The sequence below is a fragment of the Mytilus californianus genome, unplaced genomic scaffold (genome assembly GCF_021869535.1).
Source record: "Mytilus californianus isolate M0D057914Y unplaced genomic scaffold, xbMytCali1.0.p SCAF_2, whole genome shotgun sequence".
NCBI classification, from domain to species: domain Eukaryota; kingdom Metazoa; phylum Mollusca; class Bivalvia; order Mytilida; family Mytilidae; genus Mytilus; species Mytilus californianus.
This window is the reverse complement of record NW_026262668.1, coordinates 124,433,934-124,453,373: the sequence shown is the minus strand read 5'-3', so window position 1 is coordinate 124,453,373 and position 19,440 is coordinate 124,433,934. Positions and strand designations below refer to the sequence as shown.

The following is a 19,440-nucleotide window of genomic DNA, read 5'->3' as shown; positions in this document are numbered from 1 at the left end:
TCTTTTGTAAAAGACATTTCATTGGCCTCAATTGATTCACAACTTGAAAGCTTTCTCCTGATTGGTTACTTTGGATGTTTGAATTCAAAATATTGAATTTAAGTTCGAATATTGAATCGCGGTTTCGAATTATCCTCCTGGGGTTTTGTATTAGACACCGAGATTTCCTATTGTCTTGGTTATCCAACTAACATAACGGATCTAGACCTATCCCTTTCACTTTATGTTCCATTATATTAGTAGAATGGTGGTGAACTTGCTGAGCAGCTGTCTTATTATAAGGGCTTTGCAATCACTTTTTCCTTCGGATGAAAACAATCATTTCTAAATTATCCCGGTTTAACGACTGAACGATCACTTCTCTTGTAGACGTTGACACGGTAGTCTAATACATTGTCCGTAGTCTAATTAAGATGTAAATGTAATTTCCGCTATGAAGGAATTTGTGTATTTTACGATGTCATGATGCATTGTGTTGGAAAAAAATCTTTATGAATATAACATATCAATGAAAGTTCAAGGAAGGGACAGATATGCTGAAATGAAACAGCATATATTGATGTACCATAAATTATACTTTAGATTTAAAATTGATGATATTGCCTGGTCCTACTTAAGATTTAAATCAATATCATTGTCTTGTCCATGATGTGTGGTCTTATTTATAAACTTCTAAATAATAAATAACCAACATAACACAAATCTTTCACCTGAAGGAAATATAAAATGATTCACAAAATAAAATAAAAATCGTCTTCCCTAAGTGAAATTTAAGTGCTCTGACCTGTTTTAAGCACTAAATTTAGACTCAATTTATCATTTATAATTTCCTTGTCCCGAGTGTTTATGTCAATGTATCACCATAGATGTATAAACCATGGGTTTATACATCTATGGTATCACTAACAGTTTCTCTCTTATCAAATAAGAACCAACAATGTTATAATTAAATCTATGATAACGTATTTAGATTCAGAAGGAAACGTCACGGAAACAATATATAACACTGACAAACCGTGTCTTTGTGAAATGAAAACATTGTTATACCTATCTATACAATAGGTGAGAGCCAGGACAGAATAATACACCTTATCGCTATTTATTCCAATCCGAAAAAGTTCTGGATTACTCAACTTCAGTCCAGCTGAAGCTATCAGGGGCCCTGTTCATACAATGTATTGTGCATACAAATTTTCATAGAGATATGTTTAAACCATCGTAAACATTTCAAACGAAGCATTTTCGTGACTTTACTTTTTATTTAAAAAAATTGAATCATAAACTATCAAAATCTCAAGATGTTCACTTTCTAAACTTTTCCTCCCCTCACATTATTGATGACCTTTGTTTTTGCGGCACTTCACCCAAACAGGAAGTTGTCTAAGTAACTGTTTATTTTAGGATTGGTTTTTTCAATAGTTGCTCTGTTGTTGTCTACAGTCGTTTTTAAAATAGTTGTCAGTAGAGGTTATACTTATCCTTTTAAGTAAGTGTGTTAATTTATCCCTATTAATTATATTCAGAAATATCTTCATTGCTTTAATTTCAATGTCTCTTATCAATAATAAGCGACTCTATAACAAGACCATTCATTTGAGAAGTAAGAAATATTTGATATGATTTATATGTTTGACTGGTAAATGATCATACATGTAAAAGGCTAAACGTAGGTTAAGATCGAGGTTATTATAAGATAATTAACAAACTGGTATAATTGTCGATGTATTACATAATGAATAACTTTGACCTGGAAACGTAAATAACTGTAACTTTGTTCTGTTTTATTGAATTAGATTTCTTTGTTTTTGGCAAAGTAATGTAATTTTAAAAATATCAAAGAAAACAATAAGATAAGATATATAAGAATTTTATTAATCTATTCAAGAACACATAAAGGGCATCATTTAACGCTCACCTAACGCTGAATTCTCTCTATGTATTTTAAACTTTATAAACAATATAAAACTTGTGACCTGATATACTGAAAAAATTGTGTATACTCCAAACTCCTTGCGACTTTATTTAAATTATGCTTTATATTGTTATCCAGTCATTCCGGCTTAATGTTCACTTAAAAGATACGTGAAAAAAAAGTTCCGCACGCATATCAATTTATGCATACCTTTCGATACTTTTCGATTTTTTTATTAACACTTAGTCTATATTATTTGAAGTGCTTTCCAAGCCAAGTAGAGAATTTAATTAAGAATCAGACAGAGGACACACGTCTCTAATCCACATCTCCTTGAATCCAACCATTCAGTTAGAGACTATTCTACAGTATGTTAAAAAGATATATATCTTCTGTAATGCTTTATTGTACTGATCTTTAAAACTCACAGACAAAGTGTAGAGCCAATAGCAGAGCCAAACACTGATTATCATTTTTGATCAGAGAAGGTCACACATATTATACTCATCTCTTTCTATGGAACTCACCAAGGAACACAACCGTCATTTAAAAGACTTTTTTGCGCGTTGTGAATGTGCATATCTCATTTGAAGTCTGGGGTTTTACTTTTGAAGTGGAACACCGACGAATCGTGTCTCTGATGAAGAATTTATCAAATTGTACAACGTAATGTATGCCGTTCAGCCATTGCCATTTTACATCCAATTTCTAATGTCTACAGAAATTTAACGTCAAATGTAGCATCCTCAGCAACTTGGCCTTTATCTATTATCAAAAGTTGGTCAACAGAAATATGACAGCTAAAATACAGGAAATTGTTGAAAAAAGATGAATGTGTCTGGGAAAGTGATAGGTTAAAGTCTGAAACATAACAAATACTCTCCAAAGAATGATAAAATAGTATTCATCACGGGAACAAATACAGACTGTCTTAACCCATTTCTGCAAACGAAAAATGGATTTCCAGCAAAACGCTAAAGGAAATGTAGCATTTTCTACATTTCTATTGAGATGAGGGACCAGTCAAAGGCTTACTTGAAATGAACCAGACATACGAATGTAACTAAAGAATGAACAAAAGTATGATTAAAGACATAATATAGATGCCAAAGAATTCGATAATTTTCCTTATTCCAGGTTTATTGATTAGAATTGCATGTTTTTTTGTAGTTTTATTTGGATGAAAATCCATTTGTTGAAGCACAGTTTAATAGAAAAAAAGGATATGGGGTATCCATCCATAACACAAAATCAGTACATACACAGAAAAAAAAACCACACAAAAAGCAAAGGAACAGCGCTTTTATTGCTGTTCTTCATCTCAAAGTCACAGTAAGGCCTTAAACAAAAAAACAAAAACAAAAAAACTCTCAGCTCCCTGCAAGTTTAAGACGGCCCCTAGCACCGGCTTGAGCGAAATTCTTTGCAAAAATAATTTGGATAGACTTTGTAAGATGTAACACCACCTTATCGGGCCCGGTCAAAAAAGAACATACTGGAAAGTAGTACATATTTAAAACATAATAGTTTCTACGCATAAGGGTAAATCTTAAACTATGTAGCATATATTTTAGTAATTAAGGTATCAGTTTGTATGAAACGCGCAAAGTAAATGTATTCAATTCTCATAATAAAGTTTAAATGCTAATACCAATAAAAAATACCAGGCAAGACAAGCATGTTTTGTTATAAATATTTTTACGCAGTGTTGAAACGTTGTCAAGGAGAACACGTGCAGTCACGTGTAATGCGTTTTATCGGCACTTACACCATTATATTGAAATTCCACCAAATGAGTGTCTGTCAAGAAAATGATGGAATCTAAATGAAACATCTTTATAATATAATTATCAAATACTAGTAATAACTACAAGCAATTATTGCTGTCAACATTTCAAGAATGCCTTAAAACGTTTTCACACATGTAAAATTCTTTATTTTTAGTAAGGTGATACTGTATGATGCAAGTGATGTTGACTTGAAATCCAAAATCACGAAAAGATATAGATGGTTAGGAAAGTATATGTGATGAATAAGATAAAGAATACTTTTAGAAAGTGTATGATTAAGAACTTGTCCCAACCCATTACTTTCATGTGCAATGTGCTTGTCCACTTGTCCACGGTAGTAAGCTAACTATTGATTGAGACATTTGACACAGAGTAACCAGTATGTATGGATATTAATTTTACTTATACCTTTAAGTTTAATGAATTTGTCATTCATTATCCTTACCTGTTGGATCAAGTCTGTTTATATAGTCAGGACAAGGCTTGACGGCGACTGTTCCTGCTTTTGTGGCCGGCCAACAGGATATACCATCCCATGTGATATTGCAATACAGTCCTGGAATATATAAATACATAAATATATTGAAAAAGTTATAACCAACCATCATTTGATAAGAAATATGCCTAAAACAAACAACAAAATTTAACAAAATTATTGCCATACTTTGTTGTATATAAAAAAGGAAGAAATGATTAACTGAACACTAGAGATTGCATCGACAAGAAAATCATTTCCTGCAAAATATGTATATAACATCCACTACGCTACCTTCATATCCGACAGTAAAGTAAACAATTTTAGATTCATAAAATAACAAATGGACAGTGAAATGCAAAATGACAAGTTAAACGTGTTCTGAATACGTTATATCACAGAGCTGTAATAGCAAAACATAAGGGTACGAATGTACACCCTCTTAGTCATGATTTAAAGGTTAATTGGGAATCACACCCTATTACCGGCTATTGGTCCTACAGATACATATGTAACACAGATAGACATATACTGTACACGATTGCAAAAATCCATTCTATTGAAATGGCAATCGGAACAACAGAAACAAATCTAAGAGGGGCTTAGTGATTATGGTGTTGACGCTTTTCAATCATTGAAGACATTATCAGGACCAACCCAAAATCTATGAGTTCTGATCAATCTATTTCGAACTATGGAAAATCAATGAAATGGACATCTTGAACATAGCTGACACAATTATTTGTATTTGACAGGAAAGAAATTACATATGTGCAATTTTTAGAACTGTTTTTTTTCCAAATAATTTGTAATGAGATGGATAACTCCATGTTTATTTTAAATTTGGAATGTGGCGTTGTTATTTCCTTAGTTTCATATAAATTGCCAAGGTTAGACTATATAATTAACCTTCTAAAAAGTAATCAATCATGTTTTGCATAATTTCAATATCTATTGAAATAGAATTTAAAATTCTCGAAAAAAAATTGTATTCTGTATGTAAGCAATTATCTATCCTTGAGTAACAAAAGCAACAGATAAACATAAGGTTTGGTTGTATTTAGCCACAGCTTTTAAATTATCCGACTTGATATATTATTACAATATAATGCATAAATTGAACCTTTATACATTTGTATGTAAATGGGGATCTTGGTCTCAATTGAAAAGTAATAAATCATTTATTGCATGATTTCCATATTTTTTGAAATCTTGAGTGATATTTAACACCATAATTAAGCAGAATTTTTAATTAAATGCAGATTAAGATTCAATATTGTATTATAGTCTCACTACTTGCAATACATGAATATACAGTACATACAGAGTATATACACAATATAAAACAGACAATTAACAAATATAAAATACAAGTACCATCCTATTAACAATTATGAGAGACTGTAAAATAAATTCTATATACAACTATTTTATTACATACGACTGTTAAAATAATTTCATTTTAAGAATATAAAAAGGCATTTCTTCAATGCATGATTAAAAGTATAATATAACTACTCTTTTTAGCTCTTAACTAGGTCATTAAAGCAGACATTATCAATTACAAAACTCATCCTACCAAAATTTTGACATTATGTCGAATACGATAGTTTCACCTAAAACATGTAGTTAACATGGATTTTATGTCTTTCAGGAGACATCATTAATCAATGCAATCTAAATTTAAAATAACAAAGATCATTTAACTTAGGGTGTGCTACATAAATTTATGTAGAAAAAACAGGATAAGAATATTTGCAAAAACTTCCTTCAAACAAACAAACGGCCCTTTCCTACTGGGTCATCATCATACTATATAATGACCCGTGTCAACATAATTAGTGATAAAACATTAATGTAAAATTGTCTAAAACAATAAAAGGAACAGAAAATCCGAAAAGGGCAACAATGATCAGAATATCAAGATCGATCTCCTCAACCTAGTGACCAATTTGATCGAGTTATCGTCCTTAAAGTCAATTTGTACCTATTGTTTTGGGTTTTCTTTGATTTTTTGTTTCAAAGAACTTCTATCTGAAACAACTGAAACATTTGATGAAATGAATGTTTATGAATTTCTTCACAACCTTGTAACACACATGATCGACATGACTAAAATTAAAACAAAGGTTAAAACTGCAAACAAATCCGTAAATTTTGAAAACCTTCGTTTAAAGAGTCAAAATCTCTCGTAAATCCACCTAATGTGTCAAACGATTTCTTATTGGATTTATTGTCCTTTTCTTTTTTAATTTTTAGGATATTATCTGATACATATAATAAAATGCTTCGCTGAGCGCAGCCTGATACGACCGCAGTGGTCGAACCCTGAACAGTTGGGGCAAATTTGGACACAATATTCAAGCTTGATACTATCTGAATTTGGATTGTGATCAAATTTTTGACATAATATGGGTTTCTGATACAAAATAAATGTGGTCAAAGATCTTACAAATCTAATGCGCAATACTGTGCAATTGAAGATTTCTTCTTGAAACTTTTCAAAAATTTTAAATTTTGAAAATTTTGAAAAAAAAATATGAACCCTTTAAAAAAAAATGGAAACCCCTCTTCCCCCCAAACTTTTTGAATCCCACTTCTAGCATTAACCATCAAACTCGATTGCAGTCTTTCTTTTGTAGTATGGAACCTTGTAGTACAATTTTAGAGAGATCCATACACTTAATCACAAGTTACTGTCTGGAAACTAGAAAAAATGCTTTTTTTAACCATAAAAGCCCATTTAAAAACATCATAAAAGTATTAAAATAGAAAATGACATCACAGTCATGGCTAAAATTTAAAAAACCTTCACCAGCAACATTAAATAGTAATATCTAAAAATTAAAATTCCTTCACATACATAATCATGGCTAAAATTAAATAATTTTTAAAATAGAAAATGACATCATAATCATGCCCAAGATTAAAAAGCCTCCATCAGCAACATTAAATAGTAATATCTAAAAATAAAATTCCTTCATATACATAATCATGGCTATAATTGAATTACCTTTATTAAACATTTTTAAAATAGTTACTTCTAAAAATAAATTGACAGCTAATCACATAAAGACTTTATAAATAATTTACAAGCAGTGTAAGGGAGGTAATTTGACAATATGTGTTTGAATTACCTCCCTTACACTGCTTTAAAATTATGTTTTGTACTTAAGTAATTGTCCATTAACCTGGAAACCCTTGTTTTCCTTCTTTTTTGCCCCTAATTCCTACACAGTTTGAGCCATACCCCCCCCCCCCAAAGCAAATTCTTACCATCCCTTTGTGATATGGTAACTTGTGGTATAATTTCAGAAAGATCCATACACCATTTCACAAGTTATTGTCTGGAAACTAGAAAAATGCTTATTTGGGCCCCATTTTGTCCCCTAATTCCTGAACTGTTAGGACCATAACCCCCAAAATCAATCCCAACCTAGAAATCATAGAAATCCATACACTTAAACAAAAGTTATTGTCCGGAAACCAATGTGTCTTCGGACGACAACGACGACGACGACGACGACGACGATGACGTGATACCAATATACGACCGCCAAATGTTTGCGGTTGTATAAAAACGAAATTGTAAACAGCAAAATCGATGGTAAAGCAAATTGGGATTCTTAAATAATTTCATTGTTCACACTTTTGTTTAATAGAAAGTAATAAAATAAATAATTAAATAAAAACTAGACGATATCAGAATCAAAACTGTATTTTTTTTTTTTAGTTTCCTGTTTCGAAGTTTGAAAGTGAGAGATCTTTAAAAAGGTTTACCGACGTTGGACGACCAGTGAAAGTTAATCTAAAGTTCATACTGGCCATTAGGAAGCTGAGCTAATAAGTATCATATTTTCTGCGTAATAATTAGTCCATACACAGACATATATTTTACATGTCTCTGGTCCATGCAAAAAATATTATCATTTACTTTGGGTACAAATAAAAGATGATGTGGGATATGTCAATGAGACAGCAACACAACGACATACAAAACTTCATCTAAAGATCATCATAAAGTCTCCAACAAGTATGGTAAATCATGGCCGTTAAGTTATTAATTATAGTCCAAATAAAATGAATCAAACAATACGACGAAAAAAGAACTTCAAAACATTCAAATGTTACAAAATTAGGTTCCGAAGCTTATGAGCAATGCCATAGTTCCTGTATGAATTCTACACCGTTTATTCTTTTGATGAGCAAATACTGTAATATTTCGTTGAGGGGAAACAATATTCCAGAATATTTATTCCAGTTAAAACTAACATTTTAAAGGAACTTATATGCCACGAAGAATGGCGGATTAGTTTTTGAGATCTCAAACCTCCCCCTTTTAAGATGTCCCTGTTAGGCGAATGATTTCTATTTTTACAGACTTTCCGTAAGCATTCCTTTTCCATTATGGAGTTTTTGGTATACATAAAAATAAATTTTTCAAACACCTTCTGGATCATTTAAGGTTCAACTTTCAAGTCTTTATTTGCATATAGCGTAAACAAGACGGGGAATCTTCTTAATGAACTACTTTTAAAAAAGAATCTGTTCCGCACTAAATCCGCCAGTTGATAACAAAATCTGAAAGATCTTGATAAAAATTAGTCATAATGGTTTTAATAAAAAATCAGAAATATATAAGTTTAAAAGCTTTAAAATAAGATAAGCCAAAGCTAAACTATTTCTAATTTAATCAATTACACCCCTTTCGTGATGACACCTTACACTAACTTAAAAGATAAATCAAATCCACATTAACATAAGGTTTTACTTTAGATGTTAGATAATCGGGATATTTGATCCAAAGGATGATTTTTATGCAGTAAAAATAAACATTATCGTATCGGATTTTATTTCTTGTTTAAAATTTTAATGTGTTGTATAATTTTTTTCTTTAATTTATAAATGCACGCAAATTCTGTACTATTAATAAAATGGAGATTCAAGCCGTAATAGTAATTAGCCAAATGAATTAAACTGATAACTGATAAAAAGCTAACAACAATATAATGTCTACTAAATTTCAAATTGATCTGAACACATCCTGATGGTAAAATATCTTAACAAAACATTTAACCTGATACGGGATTGACTCTCTTACCAGAAAACATAATATAAATAAAAACGAATTCATTCAAAACGAGCCAATATACATCGATGGTTAAAGTTTGATGACATAGTTGTAAAACAAGATACATGTGTTTCTTTCTCTTACTTACGGATCATTTGAAATACCTAGTGATTATTTTTTCAACCCGCTTAAAGTACTACTACTACGGGAGTGTTCAATGACCCTGACTGGTTATACCGTCCTCGCACGGTCGGTCTGAAAGTACACAGTAATCTCTCAATAGATCTGGTTGTGTAGATTTACATCCCAGAAAACCAACTAAGAACCCCCTGAACATTATCTTCTACTAAAGACACCGACAGAAATGCTCACAACATTAAAGCATGTTTGTCATACAAATACATTGTTTGAAGCGATTAATGATAGCACAACCTCTGTGTTCTTCTGAGAACTGAACACTAATTGGAATCCAAAACAAGCTAAACTAGTCATCTGAAAAAGGTTTTCTGATTTTGTTTTGATATATACATAAATACCATATGTATGGTGCAGGCGGTGTTACCACGATGTCACAGACGCAAAGGTTCGGATCCCGCTGAGGGAAGAACAAAAATTTGCTAACGCAAATTTGAAGATCTAACATTGTTGGGCTAAATTTGAGACGAATTATATATATATATATATATGGTGTTAGCCCTGTATAACCACGTGTTATCCGATGGAGAATGTCTGTCATAAAGTTGTCACATGTTTAGACGTGTATATGCCATAATATTACAAGAGCTACTTTGAACTGCAATTCGATGTGTAGAACTCATACGACGTCGAGGGCTGAGGTGATGGCAGCAACAGTATAATTCAAACTTCACCTGCATTCATATAGTAAGTAGTAATGTTTTTACAATGGAAGTTATAGATAGCTATTCAAAGTCGAATTTAGTTTACCATTCAAAAACAGTTTTACAAAGTTATAAAGTCCGGAAATCATATCGTTTTTAAAAAAAAAATCAACTGGATATAGAAATGTAACTCTCGAATGGTGAAAATCAAACAAAGTTACTCAAAAGCAATATAAATGCTACTATTCGGAAACAATTTAACCATTTTGAGGTTAATCAAACCAAAGGCATAACCTAACAATCAATTGCAAAAGCAGTGAAATCGGGGTTTAAGCTGCATTTCGTGGAAAGTTGTATTAATTCAAAGTTACGTCCAACTCCTCTGAAGATATCGCCCGGAAACCCTTTTTTTCATCTTTTATTTGCCACTTTGAGATAACTCAATGAACATAACCCTGGAGTGCTGCAATAGTAAGCTTTATTTACGATGACACCAGTCGGAAATGCAGAATACCAGAAGAAGCTTTAAAACAATGACACATATAAAACTATAGTGATTTGTCTCAGGAAAATAATCGTGTTACAATGATTGCATATAACGAAAACAATAAATATTGATGCAACTGGAGGGTGACCATATTCTTGTAAACGACACTTTTACTGTAAACAGACTTTAAGATACGTTATAAAAGCATCCAATATTTAGGATACAACATGCAGCTGGTTTTCATTTGTCTAAAAAATAGCCATCAATTAAACATCGCATACATATTTTGTTGAAGAAAAGAAACGAGCTTTTTAATAAAACAGGTGATAATATTGAATGGTTTCAGTGAAATACTCTAGAAACATTTATCAAGATTAATATTCAGATTTGTGCTTTAGAAGAAAAGAAAAAATGTATTTGCCTCAAGATATCAACAAACATTATTGCCCGTCAAATATAATTAGATGACTGGAAATCATTTTCGAAACTTACTTCGTTAGTTCGAAAGGTTAATAAACTTTTTGAAGTGGCTTTGATCAGATGATTTTTTTTTAAAATATCATTCTTTTTCAGTGATTTGGACAGAACGTCTACATATCATATCTAAAAATTAAATTTTGTTATTTACTATTTCATTAGAGGATGTTAAAGCTTGAAGCAAAGCATATTTAGTATGAAGCGCTTAACCTCTTCAAACTAAAAATGTGAGCACGATCTATGCTTTTACAACCCTATAAAAGTACATAAAAGAAGCATAAAAATATCGAGTCAAATCAAGCTTGTCGTTTGTTTTCCATTGTATACTTTATTTGTAGCGTTGTCATTTAAAGCTTGAGAGTAATGGACAGCAGCGCTCGCATTCACATAGATGTTTCATGTTATGGGAAATAAAACATAATTTAGGAATGCCTGCCAATCAAAATTGCAGGAATTTAATGAAACATCTACGTAGTATTATTATTAACGTATGCATACTATAATATTGTATCTTACAAAACCCGTTGATCGTTTGTACAAAACAACATCTGTATTGTTGGTTATATAAAAAGCTTACTTGTGAGATTAAACTTTTAATTTCATTATTTAATCTAACAGTCGTCATTACGCATCTTCTCAATTGAATAATGATTTCCTATTTTACAGTTGCTGAATGTCAATTACAAATTTATACCATATAAATTTTTACATCAATACATGTGTCTGATGTAAGCAGACCTGTGTTGCTGCAGAAGTGTCCCTTACATCTTTTATAGTAATTATGGGCATGAAGAGGTCTGAAAACAAATGCCTAGGAAACAATATAATTCACTAGAAAAGAAATCGTACTTGCTACATTAACTTAGTAACACATTTAACACATTAATGGGGGCAAAGATTACATTTATACAGGAAAGTCCGCTAGTAAAACGCTTAAACGTCTGTTAAAGCAAAAAGAAAACTTCTAGAAAGGTTGAAAAGTTTAATATGTATAAGCAATATATGTGCAACATTTGTCTTAACTAGTTAATTAGGTAAAAACGAAAGAAAAAAGACTCACCAAATAATTAAAAAAACTAAATTTTTATTTTTTGTAGATAAGACGAATTTTGAAAATTTCCAGAATTTCGAAATTGTGTAAATGCATGTGGTTGTCCTTGTTCCTACTTATGATTTGTTTTATTTATCTCTTGCATATTCTTGATTTTGTTTTTAAGACAACTGGATCTAATTAACAATTCAATGCCGTTCTTCGGTTATCTTGTAGAAATTGTTTAAATTCCTTGGCGGTATTTTTTCATACTTTAAACATACATTTCGTATTCACTGATAAAAAAGCGAAATTCATAATCTTACAATTTGCAAATAACAGTTTGAATCGAAATTAAACATATCTAAAATTTGCGTGGAATTTGCCGTCTTTCATTTCAGAGGTGCTACTTAAAAGATACATCTTTCAGCTTAATTGATACAGACTAACAGCAAGTTTTAATTATATCTACTAAGTAGATGAAGGTAGTATGATTTAAAGGCAAGCTTTTCAATATGATATAGACTTCTGTTAACTATAGACAGCATCACTTCTCAACCTTAGAGCTCTAAATATTTCTGAAAGCTTTATTCCCTGATGACATGTTTATACCTTCATCTTTGCCCTTGACCATTCATAAGGACAGTTCAATTAGTAAGTTGTTTATCGAGTTATTGGTCCATTTTTCTCGGAAAAGATGTCGAGATTGGCAAACATCAGAATATGTTCATGTATTAATTTATTTTCCAATTTAATACCAAAAAATCGAGTGATTTTCTAAAAGGTGTAAAGTGTTGAAAAATATTTCTCAGTAAAAACACGGTTATAGAAATAAAGGTAACCTGGACCATTGTCGAAGAGTTTGATTGGTTTTGTGGGATGATCAATACGTAACTATGTTCGCTCGGAATTGGGACGTTCAATCATTTTCAAGTAGTAGTGCAGATATCAGACCCTTCATCCTATTCAACCCACTGTACACAGCCTTCCAAAGTTTGATAGGTCTCGTCATAAAGATGCATGCACATTTTGCAAATAGTGGTAAAAATTGACAAAACTTTACAATTGTTACTTGAAAAATACATTAACAGTACATATTTCGGTAAAGGATCTTTGTAAGATAGTACTTAAACAATTGTATTTCTTTTTATTGAAGCGGACCTTCTGTTAAGTAGTAGACAGCGTAAAATATTTGAGGTGCTAAAGTTTGATTGATTGATTGGTGTTTAATGCCACTTTCCACACTATTGTGCTATTTCGTGGCGGTTAGTTTTTATTGGTGGAGGAAGATGGGGTGCCCGGAGAGAACCACCGACCTTTGGTAGGAAAACCTAGTCAATTGAGATTGGAGTCGAATGCACCTGACGCCTGCGGGATTCAAACTCACACACCTCAGTGTTGACAGGCTAGGTATAAAGTGGTACGTTCGACTACTTAGATCACTCGGCCACCGAGGCCCGCTAAAGTTTGAAATTAAAATAAATGTCAATGTTCATTCATGTTAAAGTTAGATAATTGATCCATTTAAACACATAAATGACATTTTATATAGCTGATAGCGAATAACTATGCATGTCATTCAATAGACACTAAATTGTACATGAAGACATAATAACAATTGTTGACATGAATATATGAAATATATATTCTAGAACAATTTGTGCATAAGTTTGCCATTTTTTGTTTGTATTTTTTGTTTGTATTCTTCTGTCACAATCGAAGAGTTTTGTGTACTTGAGTGGCATTTATACACGATTGTTTTACGAGTATAAGCATTACATTATATTGTATTCATGTATGCACTTGTTTAATAAATATTAAGTTACAATTTACGCTACTTTTGTTTGTTTATTACGAAATACGATAACAATCCGTATTGCATCGTAATTCTGGAATGAAAAGGTTAACCAATAGGTGAAACATATGAATGACACATACCGTCAATTGGAGCATCATTAAACGTGCTGTAGTTCAGTAAATATAACTTCAATTAAAAAAAGCTAGGATTTATCTTTGTAAAGGTGTATTTGGTCTAAATCACAAACGAAAGCATTTTTTAATATTTAGCAAAAATGTAGTTTAAATCATGCTATTTTTCAAAAAATGATAAAAAGTATGGATCACCACGCTGTATGAGTCCATACAGGTTGTGCAAAATTATATGATTTTGTAAGATTATACATGGAAAAACCATTTTTGTGTGAACAGAAAAAAAATAAAGTAAACAAGATAATTCTAGAATAAAATATAAGTAGATAGCTCCTACAATTAGCTTCTAAAAATAAAAATTGCGATCACGAAACTCGTTTTCTTGCTACAAAACAAAACAGGGAAATTTATTAAATATTCCTTTATGAAATTAGAGTATCTGAGATACCCCCTTATATAACTAAGTTGAAGAATCCTTTATAAAATAAGAGTGTCTGAGATACCCCCTTATATAACTAAGTCGAAGAATCCTTTATGAAATAAGAGTGTCTGAGATACCCCTTTATATAACTAAGTTGAAGAATCCTTTATAAAATAAGAGTGTCTGAGATACCCCCTTATATAACTAAGTTGAGGAATCCTCTTTATAAAATAAGAGTATCTGAGATACCCCCTTATATAACTAAGTTGAAGAATCCTTTATAAAAAAAAAGAGTGTCTGAGATACCCCCTTATATAACTAAGTCGAAAAATCTTTTATAAAATAAGAGTGTCTGAGATACCCCCTTTATATAACTAAGTCGAAGAATCCTTTATGAAATAAGAGTGTCTGAGATACCCCCTTATATAACTAAGTCGAAGAATCCTTTATGAAATAAGAGTGTCTGAGATACCCCCTTATATAACTAAGTTGAAGAATCCTTTATAAAATAAGAGTGTCTGAGATACCCCCTTATATAGCTAAGTCGAAGAATCCTTTATGAAATAAGAGTGTCTGAGATACCCCCTTATATAACAAAGTTGAAGAATCCTTTATAAAATAAGAGTGTCTGAGATACCCCCTTATATAACTAAGTCGGAGAATCCTTTATGAAATAAGAGTGTCTGAGATACCCCCTTATATAACAAAGTTGAAGAATCCTTTATAAAATAAGAGTGTCTGAGATACCCCCTTATATAACTAAGTCGGAGAATCCTTTATGAAATAAGAGTGTCTGAGATACCCCCTTATATAACTAAGTTGAAGAATCCTTTATAAAATAAGAGTGTCTGAGATACCCCCTTATATAACTAAGTCGGAGAATCCTTTATGAAATAAGAGTGTCTGAGATACCCCCTTATATAACAAAGTTGAAGAATCCTTTATGAGATAAGAGTGTCTGAGATACCCCCTTTTATAACTAAGTTGAAGAATAATATTTAGATGGAACACTGATTCTTTGCATTATGGTAAAAAATCTTAACCATGAATTGCATTCCTCTCACAAAATTTGCATATTTTTTAAAGATCTAGACCGATTGTCTTCTGCCATTGTACAATCCCAGATGGCGGACGACACCCTATATACCTTAAAAGCTGAATATTAAAAAGAGCCCACAAAAGGAAGTTTCAAGAATTATGAAAATTTTTTTTTAAACCTGAACACTTTTGAATATAATTTAAAATATCGTTCTCCTTGTTTCATATCTCAATTAGTGAAATGTATGTCCCTATGCTTAATACCTCTAACAAGAAATAGTGAATTGTTTGTCCCTATGCTAAATACTTCTAACAAGAAATAGTGAAATGTGTGTCCCTTAGCAAAATACCTCTAACAAGAAATGGTGAAATGTATGTCCCTATGCCAAATACCTCTAACAACAAAAGGTTAATTGTGTGTCCCTATGCCAAATACCTCTAACAAGAAATGGTGAAATGTGTGTCCCTTAGCCAAATACCTCCAACAAGAAATGGTAAAATGTACGTCTCTATGCTAAATACCTCTAACAATAAATAGTGAATTGTATGTCCCTATGCCAAATACCTCTAACAAGAAAAAGTGAAATGTGTGTCATTTAGCCAAATACCTCTAACAAGAAATGGTGAAATGTGTGTCCCTTAGCCAAATACCTCTTTCAAGAAAAAGTGAATTATATATCCCTATGCCAAATATCTCTTAACAAGAAATTGTGAAATGGATGTCTCTTTGAAAAATACCTCTAACAAGAAATAGTGTATTGCGTGTCCCTATGGTAAATACCTCTAACAAGAAATGATGAAATGTGTGTCCCTTAGAAAATGCCTGTACCAAGTCAGGAATATGACAGTTGTTGTTCATTCGTTTAATGTGTTTGGTTTTTTTTATTTTGCCATTTGATTAGGGACTTTCCGTTTTGAATTTTCCTCGGAGTTCAGTATTTTTGTGATTTAACTTTTTAGGCAAATACCTCCAACAAGAAATTGTGAAAGGTTTGTCCTTATGACAAATACCTCTAACAAGAAATTGTGAAATGGATGTCTCTATGCCAATTACCTCTAACAAGAAATTGTGAAATGGACGTCGCTATGCCAAATATCTTTAACAAGAAATAGTGAATTGCGTGTCCCTATGCTAAATACCTCTAACAAGAAATTGTGAAACGTATGTCCCAATACCAAATACCTTACCCAAAATATGGTAAATTCGGTGTTTCTATGTTAAATACCTCTAACAAGACATGGCGAAATCTATGTATCTATGCCAAATACATCTACCAAGACATGATGAAATATATGTCCTTCTGCCAAATAACTCTAACAAGAAATTGTGAAATGTATGTCCCAATACCAAATACCTTAACCAAGATATGGTAAATTTGGTGTTTCTATGTCAAATACCTCTAACAAGACATGGCGAAATCTATGTATCTATGCCAAATACCTCTACCAAGACATGGTGAAATATATGTCCCTCTGCCAAATATCTCTAACACGAAATGGTGAAATGTGTGTACCCCTATTCCAAATACATGTACCTCGAACAAGAAATGGTGAAATGTATGTCCCCTATTCCAGATTCATGTACATCAAACAAGAAATGGTGAAATCTATGTCCCTTATTCCAAATACATATACCTCTTACAAGAAATGGTGAAATTTATGTGCCCCTATGTCAAATACTTCTACCAAAAACGGTGATCACCTTAATGATCAATATGATCGGGTTAGCAATATATTCCTACAGATGTTATGTAACGCTACCTTCAATTTGTTTCTCTTGTTGCATACTTTCATTACACTGTAATTCTTGAAGAAACAGGACCTTTCGTTGTTGTTCTTCGTTGTTGATCAAAAGGTCGCTTCCCTGTAAAAAACAATAGTGAAAAAATGAGACTTACCATTGCTTGTCCTCGGTGGTTCCGTAAAAATTAGTCCATAACATTCTAATTTCTTTTTCACAATGACGTCTTTTTGATCTTCAATTGTTATAAAAGTTTTTTCATAGTCCTTATAATGAAGCCAAGCCTCAAGGTCTGTAAAGTTGTACATAGTCATTTTGACCAATTGCTCGTTTACTTAATACTTAATATTTTTAAATGCTGTACACAGAAAAACTCTGATATTATTTTCTTACAATAAATTTTATCGACAGAAAATGTAACGTTTGTCAGTACATCAAGTGCTGTATCCAACTAGTTTAGGATGTTTTCCTATAACGATCATACTTAAGTCAAAATGTGCACTATCCGCTGTGTAACAGATGTTGTAAAATATATAATAGTTTACATATTTTCACCTATACTCCATCATTCCCCAATTAAAACAGACTTTACATTAATACTCCATCATTCATTAATTAAAACAAATAAATTATGTGTCGATTTCTGTAATTAATATGACGTCTTCCGGATACAATCTATTTCATACAAATGTACATTTCTGTAAACGTAACAAAATACTTTGATCGTGACCGCGTCGAATTCACCTGTTTCATACAAATTGTGACATGCAAATGCAACACTTGGTAATTATATGGATTGTGTTATTATCTTAATCCGCGTGGAATATTATTTTCATTAACACTCATTTGTCAAGAGTATCATACATCTAATTGAATGTTGGTAGTAAATATGTCCGTTTCACATAAATCACCAATATCTAATAGTCACATTCGTACGTCAAATGCTGTCTTTGTTGACAAATATATAATTATTAATAATAATCATAAACGAGCAGTTCGTAGTTAGCATTCGTTGGTTTATATATCCTTTAATCGACTTTCTCGAGTTACACCGGCTTTACATAAAAAAACGAGAAGATGAAAATAGTTTACATAATAATTTAAATTGCAAAATAACCGTACAAAACCTGTGCTCTCGTATTTAAAGAAATAGTGTTTCTCCTTAATCATGCCAAAACTCTAAACTCTATTCAACTGTCAATCACTTTAAAGTTTGATGTAGGAATGCAACAATTATCTATAAAGCATCAAAATATTGCCAAAAGTCAACTCAACCAACTTTCAATAAGAGATAAATGCAGTGACGAGTGAAAAAGAGATCGCAATATCAATAGGTCCTCTAGGGAAGAATACAACTAATATTTGACAACAATATCAAAACACAAATTCAAAGCGTCATCCGTTTCATTTCCACCTTCTCTTTAGGTTTTAGCAATTTGTAATCTTCCTTCATGTCTGGAATTCTCTGTAATTACCGAGAACTGTATTTTGACAAAAGTATCATACAGAAATAATCCCCTCCCCCCCCCCCCCCCCCCCAAAAAGGAGATAATTGATTTTTCAGACTATCCTCTACAATACATATAATAATAGTCCAGTGGTTAAATAATACGTCGACACATAATGGTAACATGAACTATAGTTGAAACAATATAACTTTTTCATCTTGCATTTTTTAATAGTTTATATAAAATTGAATAAAATTGGACAATTTTGTTTTTTTATCTTTCAAATGGACGCACTTGTGAATAAACTCATCATAGATACATGTACCATTATTGAAATTTTGTATTTGCACCAGACGCGCGTTTCGACTACAAAAGACTCACCAGTGACGCTCGAATAAAAAAAGTTAAAGAGGCCAAATAAAGTACGAAGTTGAAGAGCATTGAGGACCAAAAATTCCTAAAAGTTTTGCCAAATACAGCTAAGGTAATCTATTTTTGAGGTAGAAAAGCCTTAGTATATATATCAGTATGTTGCAACTTTTAATAGTTTCACAAAATTAAAATGTTCTATTCACCGATAACAAAAACAACATTACCTTAACAAATAGCACGGGAGAATTTTATATTGTGCGGTGACTGTTATGAGATGAGACTCTCCAAGGATCTCAGGCTACTAAACCAAGAGAGAACGAAACATATCAAAGTATGTCGAAACAGTGTTTAATAATATTGCGTCAAAGCAGTCTTACAACGACCTAATCCTGGGTTTTTAATTTTCTAAT

General features: G+C 31.7%; 1 protein-coding gene across 3 annotated transcripts in view; it reads right to left on the bottom strand.

Moving 5' to 3' along the window:
* Positions 1-18,276, bottom strand: part of LOC127730901 (parathyroid hormone/parathyroid hormone-related peptide receptor-like) — a 49,237-nt gene extending 30,961 nt beyond the window's left edge. Inside the window, exons 1-3 of one of the 3 annotated variants that reach the window (XM_052239509.1) lie at positions 17,604-18,276; positions 17,231-17,333; positions 4,148-4,258 (exon numbers count right to left, since the gene is read on the bottom strand). In XM_052239509.1, coding sequence (XP_052095469.1) covers positions 4,148-4,258; positions 17,231-17,255 — 136 coding nt within the window. In that variant the 5' untranslated portion in view covers positions 17,256-17,333; positions 17,604-18,276. Of the gene's footprint in view, positions 1-4,147; positions 4,259-17,230; positions 17,334-17,367 lie in introns of all 3 variants that reach the window. The other 2 variants (XM_052239510.1, XM_052239508.1) reach the window with 2 other exon arrangements.
* Between the last annotated feature and the right edge of the window lie 1,164 nt (positions 18,277-19,440).